At 45.2% G+C, this 17806-nt stretch overlaps 1 protein-coding gene across 1 annotated transcript in view; it reads left to right on the forward strand.

The window, feature by feature from the left end:
• Positions 1–3671: 3671 nt before the first annotated feature.
• HCN1 (hyperpolarization activated cyclic nucleotide gated potassium channel 1) overlaps positions 3672–17806 on the forward strand; it is a 173857-nt gene continuing 159722 nt past the window's right edge. The window contains exon 1 of the mRNA XM_035100970.2: positions 3672–4115. Coding sequence (XP_034956861.2) covers positions 3730–4115 — 386 coding nt within the window. The 5' untranslated portion in view covers positions 3672–3729. The remainder of the gene's footprint in view (positions 4116–17806) is intronic.

Here is a 17806-nt window from a genome sequence, read left to right on the forward strand (position 1 = left end):
ACTAGACCTGGAAATCTTTCTACCGAAGGGCAGGTATATATCGTGAAGCAAAGCAGTCTATAAAGAAATAGACCAGTAACGAGCCTTTGTGAAGTGCATTGCTCTTATTATCCTGCAACCCCTTTATTTCCATTTTAGAGATACGGAGTGATGGGTGGATCCTCAGTTACAGCCACTTAACATGGTCAGACTTGTCGTAAGTAAACTGAGATTATGATATGGACCTCCAGCCTTATCCAGTGGACCACTTTGGCTTAGAAATGCAGCTCACCCCTGTACTTTAAGCCAGGGGTGGCCAACTCCCAAGAGACTGCGATCTACTCACAAAGTTAAAAACTGTCAGTGATCTACCCCCCCTTTTTTTAGGAAGTAGGAAAGCCCATTTTGGGGGGGTTGGGGTCAAAGTTGTTGAGTTTTTTCAGGGAGGAGGTAAAATGTTGAGCTTTTTAAAGGGGAGCCACAGTTGTTCAGCTTCTTTGGGGGGGGGAGCCAATGATCTACCAGTGATCTACCGCAGACGTCCAGTGATCTACTGGTAGATCACAATCTACCTGTTGGATGTGCCTGCTTTAAGCCATTCTTTGCACTAAGTAATGACACTGAGGTGGTTCAGATGAAGGAAAATCCTCCACACAGAGCAGCATAGTGTCAGTGCATCTGGCTGCTAACCAGAATATTGGTGGTTCAAGCCCCACCAGGGACAGCTGTGGGCAAGGTACCTACATTGCAGGACTAGATGACCCTCAGTGCCCTAACTCTACAATTCTATGGCTTTGTAGTGTCCGCTTGCAGAAGGGGCATAGACACATTTCTTATTTTTTGCATCTGAATATGACAGGCCACATGCTATTTCCTCCACATAGTTATGCCCTCAAAGATGTTCTGGATGGTGGACCTTCTAAGTACTGAGTGCAGCCACATTAAGTGACCAAGTCCTTACAAATGTAGAACAGGTATTATGTGGCACCTGTAGTTGTGTCAATTCCACCAACTGAAGCAGTCAAGTAGGCACATGTAGGGTAAGGTAATGTCGGAGGTAAACTGATTTAAAGTTGTTAAGGGCTTTATAAAGGTAAAGGTAAAGGACCCCTGGACAGTTAAGTCCAGTCAAAGGCTTTCAGGCTTTTGTCCTGGGAGGGAACTGGCATTTGTCCACAGACAGCTTTCCAGGTCATGTGGCCAGCATGACTAAACCGCTTCTGGCGCAACAGAACATTGTGATGCCAAAGCGCACGGAAACGCAGTTTACCTTCCTTCCACAGCAGTACCTATTTATCTACTTGCACTGGTGTGCTTTCGGACTGCTAGGTTGACAGGAGCTGGGACAGAGCAACGGGAGCTCACCCCGTCACGGGGATTTGATCTGCCGACCTTCTGATCAGCAAGCCCAAGAAGCTCAGTGGTTTCAACCACAGCGCCACCCATGTCCCACTAAGGGCTTTATATGCTAATAATAACACATTGAACTCAGCCCAGTAGCAAATCAGCAGCCAGTGCAGATCTCTAAGTGCAGGTGTTATATGCTGACAAGGCATCGCTCTTGTCAGCAGTTGTGCTTCAGCATTCTGCACTAACAGCAGCTTCCGGATTAATAGCGCCGATCTCCCTTGCTCTACCATTGCACTGAATCAAAGTGCATGTTCTCTACCTATGTTTCTGCACTGGCACAATGATCAGCTGCCTTTCTCCAGCTGTTCTTCCTCGTGGTGCAAAGGAAGTGATTAGTGCCATTCAGTGGCTCAAGTTCATTGTGTCCAAGCGGGGATCTTGATAGGAAGCTTTATGTGCACCTGAAAGGCTGCCAGATGATGTGAAAATCAAACGCTGTGAAGCAAAGACATCATGAAGAGGCATCAACAGTCACACTGGCTGTGCATTGTTCTTCCTAGACACACCAAAGGAACAGAAGGTCAACCACTCCAAATCCCGTAGTGATACAGGATTTAAAAAAAATTATCCACAGACATCTAAAACAGACTTCCATTATTGCTCGCCAAAACTAGAGCCCCAAAGCAAGCCAAGAGTGGGTGGCTTTTTATTAATACTGTAGAGCTAAAAACTCCTGGAGCATCTAGGTGTGGACTGGCTTGGATGAATAATTGGTCTGATGAAGTATCCCTCATTTTTATTTCCTTCTTATGCCAGAGGCACAAAGAATTAGGTTAGCAAAACTCGCCCCTTCATTTCAAGCAAGCAAAACATGGCACAAACCACAGGATCTCTTCATCCAGCAGGTATTAATGTCTGGCTTACCCTAGCTGCCTGCCTTTTCTGCCTGACTTGGATTATAGAAACAGAGGCAGCATTTTGCCAGACATCTGGCAGCTGATGAAATATAGCTGATTGGCTGTGTTTACCTTGGTGGGTCACAAGTTTGCAAACTGTTTTACTGTCAAACAGACCCTACTATTAGGATCTTTCTCCTAATGCTCAGCTGAATTCCACTTCCTTGCAATTTCTGCCCTTCTGCCTTCGGAGAAACAGAGTACAAGTATTCTTCATCTTTTGGGTGACACCTCTCCAGATATCTGTGATGGCTTATTCATAGAATCATAGAGCTGGAAGAGACCACAAGGGTCATCCAGTCCAACCCCCTGCCAAGCAGGAAACATCAACAAGAGACCACTGTGAGATGCTGCAGTGATAGCTGGTTGAATGTGCCCCATGTGCTGGGAAGCTGTGGGCAACCACAGCTTCTCTATGCATGTACATGAAACAGCAGAACAGATTGGGAGTGCAGGGATGCGCTAAAATAGACTGGAGGTCTAACTCAGTATAAGACAACTTCCCATGTTGTTCCTATGTCCTGCACTAAATGTCCTGCACTGAACGCACATGTGTGCGTTCATGTTGCTAAACACCACCCTGCTATTTTATGAGAGGGGCGATACTTAAGCACTTGTTATAAATAAACCCCCTTCCCCCGAAAGATTCGACTTTTTGCGATAGGGGACAGGGACGCTCGCTGGGAACTGGCTGTGTGTGTGCGACGCTTGATGCGACCTCATCTAACCCCATCCCAAGCAGACGAATGCTCATCAACGCGTCAACGTCGTCTAACGTCCCTCGCTGCAGACAAACCGGGGGAGAGAAATGCTCAATGAACAGCTCGTTCCGGGGGGAGGGCGCCCGGTTGCCACAAACAGCACTGGGCGGACGCCCCGTCTGCGATGTGAAACCCCCAGCTGGGTAGGATCTCCATGCCTGCACAACCTCTCGGAAGCCGTCCTTCGTGCTAAAGGCACCGGGACCGAGGAGCGATCGTGGAAGGCAATCTGTGCAAGCGAAGCCAGCTTTGGAGCCCCGGACGGTCCCTTTCTTTGGGTAGCGGCGATGTGAGGAGGAAACGCTGGCTCAGGCCAGCTGCCTAACGGCGCGCTCCATTCTCCCTCCCTCCTCCCGGGCTCGTCCGGGTCGCTCAATGTCAAGCGAAGGGAAGCGGGCCCAGGCGCGCGAAGTGGCGCGCCGCTGCGGTCGGCAGAGGGCGCTCGAAGGGAGCCTGTCGCCCGCCCGCCCGCCCGCCTCTGGCTCGGCCCTCCTCCCCTCTCCCGTCGGTCCCCTTGCCACGCGAGGCGCGCCAGAAGGGGCTGAGGAGCCGCTGAAGGGCGGGCAGCAGTCGCAGCCGCCGCCGCTGCAAGACGGAGCCGGCTCGCCTGGCCGGCGCTCCCTCGCTCGCTCTCCCGCGCCACCTCCCTTCCTCCGCCTCCCGGCCGCTCGCTGGGCAGAGGCATGGAGGGCAATAAGCCCGGCTCGTCGCCGGGCTGCCGCGACGACGGCAGCCCCAGCGCCAACGCCTGCTTCCAGGGCAATGCGGCGGCGGCGGACAAGGCGCTGGGCAGCCCGGGCGGCGGCAGCCTCAAGGACCATGGCAACTCGGTGTGCTTCAAAGTGGACGGCGGAGGCAGCGGCGGCGAGGAGCCGGCGGTGGGCTTCGACGACGCCGATGCTGCCGGGCGCCAATACGGTTTCATGCAGCGCCAGTTGACCTCCATGCTGCAGCCCGGGGTCAACAAATTCTCCCTCCGCATGTTCGGCAGCCAGAAGGCGGTGGAGAAGGAGCAGGAAAGGGTTAAAACTGCAGGCTTCTGGATCATCCACCCCTACAGCGATTTCAGGTGAGGGGCGAGCGGGGTCGCCTGGGGTTATCTTTTGGGGTGGGTCGGGGAATCGATTTTTCTGTTGGTCACGGTGCGCGCGCGCGCGCAAAGAAAACGGGGCATGTGTCAGCTCTTTCTCCCCAAAGATCAGCTTGTGGTGTTTGGGCATTTTGAGTGTCTGTGATGCTCTGGTGCCCAATTTTGATGCCAGTCCCTGAAGTGGGTAGCCGAAGTTGAACCCTCTGGAAGAAATAAATATCGCTATCTCCTCCTCTGTCTTGTCTCCACTCAACCCACCTCAACAGAGGCTCAGAGTTCTGAAGAATGGCGATTTTCCTGAGCTTGATCCCCTCCAACCTATTTCCTCTGCCTGCCCTCTTTGCAAAGTCTCCTTTGGCGTTCAGGGAAAGAGCATGCGAAGTACTGGAATGGGGAGCATCGAAGAGGCTCTGCCCACAGAGCTTTGAAAGTGCTCACACATATGCTCAGAAGCCCAGGTTGGCTTCTAGTTTCATTTGTAGCATTGCTCAGAAGTAAGTTCCACTCTGTTCAGGTGTCCTGTGCGCAAGATTGTAACCTTAGACTTCCCACTAGTTCTTGGAACCTCAGGGTCCCACCACAACCCTTCGTTTTTGGAAGGACAGTGAGCCAATGGCCTTCCAGAAGTTGTTGGATGACTATCGGCATCCTGGGTGCGGAGTTCAACAATGGCTGGAGGACTGGAGGTTCTTCACTCCTAGACTAGATGTTCTTTCCATCAGCTGTACTGAACACAATGAAATAACTCAACCCCAACTTGTTTCCACTGAACTCTTGTCTAGATAGAAGAAACACAAATGCCCAACTTCCAGTCTTGCCCAGGTGACGCGTCACTGACCTTCAGAGATGGAGGTTAGATTATTTTCCATTTGCACTTAAAGAGAACTCTCACATCATTTTTCCAGGTGGAAGATATAAGGGATATAAGCCCTCCCCTCCCAGAATGCTGGAAGTTTCATGGGGTACTTTTTGGCATTCCAGTAAAATGGAGCTTTGCACAGGAAAAAAACTTTGGCAAGCCGAGCATGTGAAATGTGGCTTGATTCTCTCCCCCTGTCCCCCAATTTAGGGAGTATAATTTTTGCATCTGCAAAGGAAAAGCTAATCGTTTTGGCTAACTTGGAAGAACTGCGTGGAAACTGGGGCATGATAAACTAAAATTGAGGAATACCGTTTTCACTCAAACCCAGAAACTTCAAACATCTAAAATACGTACCTTCCTATTTTAAATATCCAAAGTCATGGTGACTTATTCCCCATCAAGCTGTCCCAGGAGAATAAACACCCTTTGCTTCATTTAAAAAATCCTTGTATGGTGCTGGCTACGGGAACAGTGCAACTGACCTTGACTAACGTCTTGTGCAGATGTTCTTCTCTATACATCGTTGGGGCAGGGGGAGAAGATTGCAATCTTGCCAACTGGCTCTGCCTCCTTGGCACACCCAACATGTTGCATTTATTGTCTCTGAATGGTGTATGCATGGTTTTTGCGAATGGGGCCTACATGTTTAAGTCTTTGTGGCTATTCTGTCCATTGTGTTGACTAGAGTTGTGTCATCTGGCACAATCTCCATCTACCCCTTCAACATTCAGGGAATAATGCGTTCACAAGGCTTTAGGTTCTCTGATTAAAACTTTGGTTCCTTCATGCCTCAGTCTGTCTTAGTGCTGTATGTCAGAAAAAGACAAGAAAACGAGCAAATCAGAAAGACAGAAGACAGAGAGAAATAGGACTCGGACTCTCTCTCTCTCTCTCTCTCTCTCTCTCTCTCTCTCTCTCTCTCTCTCTCTGTGTGTGTGTGTGTGTGTGTTGCTCTTAAAATGAAAGCTTTTATGTCTTGAGTCATGGTATATCATGGGAAGTTTAAAAACATGAACATGTAAGATTCAGGCTCTTAGTTAAAATTTGCACTGCTTGTTATTGTCGCTCAGTCTGATATGCACATGAAAAAGCCTTTTTGTCTGACAACTGCACATTTTTAGCTCTCTTCCCAGATACTTTTGGAAAGGCTGTGCTATTAGCTTGATAAAAAAGCAGGAACCTGAAAAAAGGGATTACATGGATTGAGGGCAACTGGGATTTTGCTTAATGATTTTTGGCCAGAGTGGGGTTTGTCCTTATTAATTTACCTGGTGCTTGAAAGTCATCCAGAGATCAGTATCTCCTTGAGCTATACTATTATGTGCTGGAGGGATGCATGTGGGGAGAAGTAACATTAACTAGTAGAATTTATGCACCACCCTTAACTGGGAGCTATCCAGGGTATTGAATCATAATGCATCTGGAAATCCCAGCTTTAACCTTGGAATCTGTGTCCTTGTCATTTCCAGAGTATACATCATGTCTGCTCCCATGAATACTGTAGCAGTTGTAGTTTTATCTTCTCATGTGTGTAAAAGAGAACAGAGGATATCATAAAAGAGAAAGCAGTGTTAAGTTTCATTGACCTTCTGAGACGTACCATTCATAGTTGGCTTGGAACAGTCTTCATATTCATGAGATCTGTCAGGTAGATGAAAAAGAATCAGTTGTGCCTTGCGTGAGATAGATTGCAGGAAGGGTAGAGCGAGATGGGCAAGAAGGCCATTTAAATCTGAAAAAGGGTAGCTACACACAATATAATAGAAAAATGCATCCCCAAAGATTGTTGTATCGCTTTATTCAAATGTGTATAGCTGTACACAAGATGCTAATAGAATAAACCTTTGCATATTGTTTACTAATTACAAGGTTTCCTATGTTTAGGTCATGGGTTTCCATGCAAACATTGTGTGTGCTCAGAGCACCATGGGATCTTAGCATGCTAAGGGATTGTTTGCTTTGGAATCCTTTCATGTAAAATGTATTTGTAATAAATATTGAGTTGCTTATGGATGCTGTGAAAAAATGCTTCTCTATAGGACCAAGCATCTTGTGGTAAAAATGTATACTGTATATGAATTTGTGGAGGTGATGTGAGAAAGTGATGTCTAGTAAAAAGTCCTTGAACTTTACCAGTTGGTGGTAATTCAGTGCCTGTCTCTGCTACTCTATGATAGTGCTGGCATTTTAATGTATACTAGTCAGTTCAGCTGTCCTTACATGTTGTTGTTATTATTATTATTATTATTGTCATCATCACCATCCCAGGGCGCTTCACAACAGAAAAATACACAATGAGAATACAAAACACATAATAAAAGAAAAAGAAAAACAATAAGCAAATTTGAGGGGAAAGCTTATTTATGGCCTGTGCTTTGCAGAAACAATGGATAACTAGTGTATTGGCATGTTTAAGAAATTAATGAAATCAGTATGTCCTGGTGATTGTGGACAGAGACAAATGGCCACAAAGTACTATTCCAATGAGCTGCCTTACCACTGGGAGCCTCACTGAAAAAATGGAAGTGAGCAATTATGTGAAGAGATTCTTAGGGCTGAACTACAGTTTTCATTCCGGTACGCTATTTTGAAAGTGTGTGTGTGTGTGTGTGTGTGTGTGTGTGTGTGTGTGTGTGTAGTGTTGTTGGTTGTGAATGCTATGTATGTGTGTGCTACTGTCATGAAAATGGAATCGGTACCCTGTCATTTTCCTGATCAAGCCAGCATATCTGTGTGGTGGTTGTTGCTGCTGAATTCCCCCCATCCCATCCCATCCCATCCTTATAAGGTCCCAAAGTGAGCTCCAACAGCATAAAAATACAAGATTAAATTCAATTTGTACAATTTACAGTCAATTGAATAGAGTGGGTCAGGTGTCAAAGGCCAGGGTATAGACTTCATGTCACCACATGTATATCTTGATGGTGGTACCATGTATGTGTCTTTGCATGTGTCTTGCTTGCTTCTTAAAATCTGGTACAAAAAGGAACTGGAGTATGAAATAGTTCTGCCCTTACAATTATTTGGGATCTGCTCTGGGCTGGCGATAATGAACTATTCAAGAAAATGAATGAGTGGAAACACTTTCATCACTACCCACATTCTAACAGGCATATTAACTGACTCTGGCTACATCCTGCTTATGCACACGTGGTTATATCCACACAGTGAAACAACAAGTTTGGCATTGTCAGGAACAACAAGTTTGGCACTGTCAGGAACCTGGGTCCATCTTGCAGACCCAACGCTATGGAGCATTTTTTGAGAACCACTTTTGTATTTGTGAATGAACCTTTCGGTATGTAGTTCCACTGGCAGTTCTTTTGTCGAAGTTCAGTTGCACGAAGCAACTGTGTTTGGATGGATAGTCTTATTCTTCATACTAGCAAAGTTACCTTCATGCATAATTGCCAGATTAAATTTTTACACTTACTATATAATGTAAATCAACCTGGATGCTATGTTTATGAACTAAATGAATTTTGATAGAAATGAAATGAGTTGTGCTGATGATACATACTGTGCTGAATAAAATCAGTTTCAAATCGATCTACTTCCCCCATCTGGCCTCTTCCAGCTTTCCTGCCAACCTGGTTTTGATCCGCCTGAAGCTCCATCATTCCCAGGGCTAGAAGGTTGAAGGGACCCGCATATGGGTTTAATAGGGCTTCTTAGGAAATGCATAGTGTTGAGCCTGGGAGATGAATGGTGAGAGAGCAAGGTTGTATCTAGATGAGGGCAACAATATGCCTGTCTGTGAAGGATGGAAATTTCCATGGGTTTCTTGAAGTGGCCTACTTGTGCATTTAAAATTGGGAATGTGGCTTCCTAAGAAAGACATTCCTACACCTAATAGGCACTGGTATTATTCATGCACATGAGAAAGGATCTAGTCACATATCTTTGGACATTAACTGGGCTTGCAGAAAGGAGGATGTGTGGCTAAATTCATGCTTCCTCTTTCCATGTTTCCAGGCAAGGGTGTGAAGTGGTAACATGCATATCTTCCCTAAGCCAAATGTGCACCTGGACTTGTATGTACAGGTCCTCATGGGAGAGATTCATGACTTCTGACCTCAGATGTTACCTGGGAGGAGTGGATAGAGCACAGACTTTTTGTTGCCTTCCATAGCCACATCATTTGCTTTCATTATGCAGGGTTAGAAACTCAGATATATATGAGCTGGGCGCTAAATGGCTCCCTAAACCAGGATTACAGTTGCCAAAACAGAATGTCCAGTTGCCATTATGCGGTTAGATGGCTCAAAATTCATATTTTTCAATACAACTTTTTAGTTACTGAATTTCGTTCTGATTGTACAGATAAAATATCATAGGTAGATTTCCACACAATGTGCTGTTAGTGTGTGAAAAACAGTCAAAATCCAATGATCCCCAGGCATGCACCTCCAGATGGTGGAGACTACAGATGCCATAATGGTGTTTGGGCATCTTCACTTGCTCGCAAGTGGCCAATATCCAGGTGCAAAATGCGCCTGGCTAATTTTGAATGCTGGTTTCATATAATATTTGAAAAACTAGCTCTGTCCCCCCCCCCTGAAATTTGATTAATACTGATTCATAAAACCTTGCAACTCATTTTGCTGTTAATACAGATTTGCTCTATTATGGGGTATTTCTCCTGGAAGCTCCATTAGTAACTCTTAAGTGAAACCATTCCGTATTGTTCTGGTCCTCTTAATTGGTGGGCGCAACCCAACAAATTGGACCCACAGGAGCAAATCTGTGTGCCACAAAAACTGTATAAGAAACCAAGACAATTTAAGAAAGACCTGGAGTGTGCCATGCATTTAATCCCTCTCAGATGCAAACCTTGCAACACTTTGTTGGTCAGCCTGAACCATGGTTAATGTTAAACACCTGCATCAGTGCTAATCCCTGGCCGATGCTTTCCAGAGCTGGCTTCTTAATCAGGTTGGGGAAGCATCTGTTTTGCATGCCGAAGATTCCAGGTAGGGCTGGGAATGTCCCCCCTTTAAAAAAAATAAAAAATCCTGGAGAGCTGTTGCAGTGTGAGCCGACAATACTAAGCAAGATGTAGAAGGCAGCTTCCTATGTTCCACTGCTCTCCCCAGAGCCTGAAACAGCTGACTACTCCCTCCATCTGAGCCCTGAGCAGCAGAGGCTGGCGTTGAGCTGGTGACCAGGCCTGCTTCATTTGTTTCCATCAGCATAACACCCCCTGCTCTATGTGTTAGAAGTGATCCTGCTCCTGAAGCAGATGGTTAAGTGAGGGGCTGGTGGAAAGCTCATGCTACTTCATTTCCCAGCTCAATCCAAGCATCCCCTCATCATCTTAGGGCTGAGCATCCTGACCACAGAGCAAGCAAGCTGGTATTTAATTCATCTGCTCCTGGCTATCACTCTCTGTGCTAGCAAATGGGATGAGGAAGAAGAAGGAGCCATGAGTAGGATGAGGAATTGGAAGAAACATAGGAAACAGGACCTACGTGCGAGGGTTCTGCGAGGGATTCCCCGTTTCCCACCCCTCACTGCTTTAACAACAGAGGCTCTCCCTGTGCTTCTATACAAACGAGAGTAAACCTCCAGTGTCCAAATAGGACTTGTCTCCAGGGTACCTCAGGGCTCTGCATTCGAAACCTATTGCCACCAGTGGGGTCTCCCTCCCGTGGATCCCTACTGCTACAATTTGCCTCTCCCCCAGGCAACTATGTGGCTCCCTTGGCTTCCCTAACCAACCCTTTGTATGACAGGAGAAAAAGCAAACAGTTTCCTCTTCCACAGGAAAGCTTTGTTCTCGCCTCTTAGTCACACCTCTGAAGGTACTGAGACACTGCCAAGTCAGTGAATGTTTAGGCACATTTAACTTTATTATTTAACTTGAAAACATGGATTTCTCTGGTTCTCAAAAGTGCATATCTTCTTTTCATATAATACAGACTTGTTAATACTTCTCCTGCATCTTGATAATAACGGTTATAACCTTTCTTCCCATCCACCCGAACCTAACCTCCTGCTCCCTCTCTAATCCTCCACTCCCCAACTGCCAACCGCCAACTGCCTTTCAACGGTTGTGCCCCTTCATTTAGAACGCTGTCTAGCTCCGCCTCCCAGGGAACACCTGCCTATCATGGGAGTGTTAGGTTAACCCATGATTAACCGGAATCATCATCAGGCACTATTCCGCCACAGGTTCCTTTTTGTGAGGGACATCAGGAGGTGTGCCTGTGGCGCGTGGAGTGTTTGGCTTCATGTGTGACAATTCAAGTGAGCAGGGGAGTGTTTGCAGGAGAGGGAGGCAGTGTTGTGAGAATGGAGTAGAGCAGAGGAACAAACATTCCTTCTGTAGCCCCAACCCCACCCCACCCCATTTCCAGCAAGTTTCTGCTTGCTAAATTATTAGCAATTGGGGGCAGAGTGGAACCACAAAATAGTAAGAGAAAACGAAAATAATTTACATACCACAAATTGACCATATTTAACAGTGTGCTCTAAGGAAACATTTCAGGCTTTCTTGGCTACAGGAGTAAATGTATGAATAACATACATATTTTATAGGAATTGGTGGTATTGAAATGAAAAAAGAAAAAGCTGTCTAGTCCAAAATACCTAGAAAATAGTCACCTGCAATTATATACGTTTTAGTTATATGTAGGCTGTGGTCCTGTATTTCCTGTGTGTAGTAGTAGTAATATTTGTTTGGTTGTTTCATATAATGTATACACTACTTGATTGTAAAAGAAAAAAAATCCTCAAAGCAGTTTATTGTGCAAAGATCAATGAATAATGTAGTGGTCGCTGCTGGATTACTGTTTTTCTTTTGGCATCCTGGTGGCTTTTAAAAAGATTTATAAACCACTTAACCCATAAACTCTTTTAGGTGGTATACATAATGTTCCCCCCCCACTTGTTGGTGTTGTAGTTCTTCCTGTGCTTAGATTTGTAGCAACTTTGCTTTGCCTATTTTGCTGCAGGGCTTCTGGGCCCCATCACTGCTTTGTGTTCTGATGGAACAAGATTTTTGCAGGTGTTATATAAGCTCCACCATCAAAGGCCAGTTTCTTTGTCCCCTGGTAGTCTGCTCAAAGGAAATATCAAGAGTCTCCTGGGGCGCCTTAAAGCCTAACAATGTTTGTAGCATGAGCTTAGGTGGGTTTCGGATGCCTGAAATAGACACCCGCGTGCATGTATGTGTATGCATACATATACAGGGTGAGTCCTTTAAAAGAGGCCCCATGGATGCAGAGTACACATGTTCCACGGGGCCTCTTTTAAAAGACTCACCCTGTATGTGCACACACGACACACCCTATGGCAGAGTGAATAAATTGATTCTATTTATTTGTTTGCAAAGAAAGTCCAAAGAGAACACGCCATTCTACAGGGAATTAAGGTCCAATTAAGAAATGATTATGTAAGCGGCCTGACAGATCTTTTGTCTGAATGGTTCCACGTATTTTTTTCACAATCCAGTTGTCTTCGTTTTCACTTGCACAAAGGCTCCCTTGGTAGAAACACTGTGATTTTTTTTGTGACACTACTCACTGGTACATTGTGCTGGTAACCACAATGCTTCTACCAAGTTATGAATACTGACACCTCATTATTATTATTTCTACTTCTACCTGTGCAAGCATTTTGGTTTCAGATGAGTGGTTAAACCAGTTTTGCTTCTGTTGCCGCCAGAAAGTTGCAGATGCATCCAGAAGCTGACCATTGGTGGGTTCCATTCACATGCTTAAAGGATATTCATTTAGGGAACTAGACCTTAATACAACAACAACAACAACAACAACAACAACAACAACAACAACAACAACAACAACAACAACTTTATTATTTATACCCTGCCCATCTGGCTGGGTTTCCCCAGCCATTCTCAACTTGACTGAAAAGCAAAATACTCAACACACAGGTTTGCATGTCTTAAACCAGGAATGTCAACCCTTTTTGCAGCTTGAGCTTCACATTCTCATTTGGGCACCTTCTGAGGGGAGCATTTTACCTTCGCAGTGCAGGCTGTTTTCTGCACACATCCTCCATCCTCCATCCAGGCAGGCAAGAAGCATTTAAGGATTTAAGGACGCATTCTACCCAGGCATGTGCTTTTCCACTAAGCTGTGGTTCCGACCAACCTTATAAGAATCAGTTTATTTATGGCTTAAAAGAAATACTTTTCAGGCTTAAACTCATGCACACTGATTCATAGTTTATCCTTAAAGGTAAAGAGACCCCTGACCATTAGGTCCAGTCGTGACCGACTCTGGGGTTGCGCGCTCATCTCGCATTATTGGCCGAGGGAGCCGGCGTTCAGCTTCCAGGTCATGTGGCCAGCATGACAAAGCCGCTTCTGGCGAACCAGAGCAGCACATGGGAAACGCCATTTAACTTCCTGCTGTAGCGGTTCCTATTTATCTACTTGCACTTTGACGTGCTTTTGAACTGCTAGGTTGTCAGGAGCTGGGACCGAGCAACGGAAGTTCACCCCGTCTGGGGATTCGAACCGCCGACCTGATCAGCAAGCCCTAGGCTCTGTGGTTTAACCCACAGCGCCACCTGCATCCCAAGTTATCCTTAGTTATCTGTATTTGTTTGAAGAGTCTTACCAATTTTATCTAGCCTTATGCATATTTTCTTTTTTTAATTGCTATGTGGATTGTATCTGTGTTTTATCTACAGTTATTTTTGTGTGTCACTTGGCTCTTTGATTAAGCAGTCTGTGCACCTTCTAAATAAGCAAATAATTTTTTTTTAGAAATGCTTTGTGAGAATGGTTTTCCTTCGTCCTCGCACAGTCCTCATTAATAATTTCAAAATGTTGCATTCCTTATGTGACACTGCCTGGTGCAATAACACTTATTAACCAAGGCCCAAAGAAGTGTTGTCTGTCCAAGAGTTCTTTAGATTTAGTTTTCCAAACTGCATTGTGATATGACATTGGAGTCAGCTGGTCAAAGAAGACTCAAGTTTAAATAATAACTTTGGGCAAGTGTATGCACTTGTGTCAGCGTAAACCGGATTTGGGCCTTGGCTTCTTAAATACTTTTTCATTCATGGTAGTAGGTTTCTAATAGAATCATAGTGCTGGAAATGCCGGCTGCCACAGCATCTCTCATTGGTGATTTCCTAGACTCAGGTTGAAAACCTTAATGAAGGGGAGCCTTCCAACCTTCCAAGGAAGTTAGTTCTGCTGTCAACATATGTAGAGACTTCACAGTTACTCAGAATGTTTTGGAAAAGCAATGTTGATACTGTTACTTGCTGAAATAATAATAATACATTCCTGGTCTCCTACTACATCAATTAGTATGCATGCAGAGCGATAATCAGAAAGCATAAAAGCACTGTTGTTCAGTTTCAGAAGTGACGGGGATTATCTTGTGCCTCACAACAACAGCATGCGCTGCAAAGCGAATTTTAACTTAGAAAATCCCTCTTGCTTATGCCCTTCTCGCTTTCTCCCCAAGGAGAGAACAAGGAGTGAGGTCTGCCTTCAATTAACATTTCCAGCTTATATTGATTGATATTGCGCTACTAAAAATGGCCATGACGCTATAAATTAGTCGGAGACCTTCAGACAATTCACACCTGCAGAAGTCCCATTAATTTCAGTGGAATATAGCAGGGAAAATTATCTAAAGGGCTGCAGCCTAAGTGGTTAACCTAATAGTTAGTCATAAAAATAACTGTGCGGATCATAAAATGGGTAGGTTATCAGTGCTGCTGGATCGCCATCTTTCCCTGACTCTGTAAAATGTGAGAATTGCACCTTTCCTATATTACACGTTCTGTATGAATGGTTCTTATATTTTAATGCACAGAAATGTGGATTGTGAAACCCGTTTCTGGACTTAGTCCTCCAAGGACACAGCAGGTTTCCTTGGAAAAGTGAGCACAGTGGATTTAGTTGAAGAACCCTCTTTCTGTAGGCAGATTGTGTTTGCTGGAATGGAGCATTGATCTGTATGTAGGTCTAAGGGAGGATGGGGAATATTTGTGGCTCTCTACATGCGCATCTGGAACTAAATTATGTGTGCGTTTGGGAACATTCATGTGCATGTTCACCAAACCTCTAGCTCCTTCCTCCAGAATATTGAGCTTTCTAGATTTATATACTGTAAATGACCTTGCCAGGAACATACGGATGATCAGTTGATATTGCTGCTGAGATTTGCAGCAGGTCTTTCAGAGTTTGCAGCAAATGCCATATCCTGGAAGTTGGGTGAAAAAAGAAAAACCTGAATAAAATAAGAAGTTCCTTATCTACAGCAACCTCCTCCTCATACACAAACATTGCCTATGACAGGAATCTACCATTAGACATGGATCTTTTTATGCGTTGAGCTTACTTTGTATTTCAGTGAAAGTCCAATATCCTAACCTCAGAGACAGGCAAACGCAGGAAGAGAGGGAAAATAACTGTTCATGAGGTTTGTGCGTGTCTCCTTAAGGGGGATAAGGGATTCCTGAGAACGGGAGCAGCTCAGACTGGTGCTTTATCAAAGCTAGATAGATAGTGTCCCAAATCTGCTCAGGAGGGTGTTGGTGAGAAATGACAGCATTGTGTGTATGTGGGGTAGGACAGAGGAGGAAAACAGAGATGGCTGTAGTATCTGTGGGCAGGCCAAGATTGCTTCAGAAAGAGATGAGGAAGGTATGAGAGAGAACTAAAGCAGAATTTTGAGGATGCTCGCATAATGTCATGATGTGAGATTTTGTTTTGTAAAACTAAAAACTAAAAACTAAAAACAAACCAAGCAATCTGATCCATATTGGTTTTATATTTAATGGGCAGGCAAAAGCTGAAATTGAAAAGGAGCTCTCAGTTGCTTTAGCCTTGAAACTTAGCAATATAGGAAGCTGCCTTATCCTTGGGCAGGTTATTTGTCCATCTAGCCCTGCTTTCCTGTTGTGTTCCAGATGTTTTGGACTTCCAGCAAGTTGGGTAGGACTAATAGGAGGAGGGCAGCAGGCTGGGGAAGCCTGATCTCAGCTAACCTTTTCTGTGTTGACCAGCAGGGGCTCAGATGGAGAGGTCCTCTTCCCTATACCTTTAACTGGAGACACTAAGGATTGAACCTTCTGCACTCAAAACACATGCTCTACCACTGAGCTGCAGCCCATTTCCTACTTATCACTGGCTACAAATCAGACAGACACCTATGGTTTTGATATTTCGTAGCCTGCTGAAAACATTTCTGTGCTGCCAAGAGTTTTCAGAGAATTAATTTGATTCAGCTTTGGCCATTTGTTCCATATTTTATGATTATCATGATGTTTTAATGTTTTTATTGTACACCGACATGATTTGTTTTTTTACAAGTTGGCGGATTAGAAAGACTCTCATAAATAAATAATAAACAAGGTCTGCATTTAAATTGTACAGATTCTGTACACATATTTTACAAAAAATGTGTGTTATGTAGAATATGCATTCTGAATGCAATTTAAAAGTAAAATGTGTGTGTGTGTGTGTGTGTGTGTGTGTGTGTGTGTCTCCATGCTCGTGTGCTAAATGTGTAATGAGAGCTGTGTCCCCATCTTCAAGCAAGTTTGGGAGCTTTAGATCGGGTTGGTCTACTTCTGCAAAAAGCATGCTGAAGAAATTCCTCCTCCATACTTCAGTGGTACCTCTAGTTGCAGACACGATCCATTTCGGGGTGCCCGAAAAGTCCACAACTAGAGCAGCACTTCTGCGCAAGCACGGAGTGCAATAGAGCGCTTCTGTGCATGTGCGAAATGCACAGAACGCTTCTGCGCATGCACAAAGCATGCAGAACACTATTGCGCATGCACGCGCGCCGAAACCTGGAAGTATACACTTCCGGGTTTGCCACGTTCGCAACCCGAAAAGCCACAACGTGAAGCAAACGCAACAAGAGGTATGACTGTACTGGCAACAGCAGTGGTACAGAGGTCTCCTTGATGCTTTAGAGCAGAGGTTTTCAACTTTTTTGAGCCCATGGCTCCCTTGACCAACTACGTTCTTTCTGCAGCACCCCTGTGGGCCTCAGGAGCCCAGTTATATCACTCCTTGCCTGCAGAGCTGGCAGCCTCACACCCTTTTTCGAACACCCTCCCTTGGGGAGTGTTTCCTCAGTCTCCTCTCCTCTACCCTCTCCTTGGGAGTCCTCTGGGCAGCCGCTGATGCAGCCCCCGCCCCAAAGAGAGGCACATCCTCACACTGCCCCACAGGGGCCTGGGGAGCACCCCCTGGCCTGCCCCAGAGGCATCATTTGCATGGGGAGCTGGTAGTCAGGGCTGCTGCAACAAACAGCTGTGCAAGCCTTTGGGAGGGAGAGACACAAGAGGAGGGAGGGAAGGAAAGAGGGACAGAGGCCAGTGTTGCCCGCAGCACACCTGACTATCATTCAGGGCACCCCAGGGTGCCATGGCTCACTGGTTGAAAACCACTGTGCCTGGGTTCAGTTATCATTTCTGAACACATCCATGGTGAATAACAGGCATAGCAACCCCTGTTTCATTTGAAACTACAAAAAAAAAGTCTTCTTCTACAGGTCCTGTGTTGCTTATGCATCGTGTTTTGACTCTGCAAACACTAGTTCTCTGTTAGTTTGCTGACACACATTGAAGCCTTGACACAGAAAGTGCAACACAGCAATTGCATACGCTACCACTGAGCCTGCCCCTCTGCCGACTTTTCATTAGTGGGTGAAAAATACTACCATTGCTAATTTGTGAACACGTGGTTTTTTTCTAGTCCCTTTTGCTGCTGGAGCTCCACTATTAAAGCTTGGTTGGGCTTGGAAAGCAGTTTTGCAGCTCTGTGTGACGAGTCCCGTCAGAGGTAATGGTTAGCAGAACA

This window comes from Zootoca vivipara, chromosome 11 (assembly GCF_963506605.1).
Source record: "Zootoca vivipara chromosome 11, rZooViv1.1, whole genome shotgun sequence".
Lineage (NCBI taxonomy): Eukaryota > Metazoa > Chordata > Lepidosauria > Squamata > Lacertidae > Zootoca > Zootoca vivipara.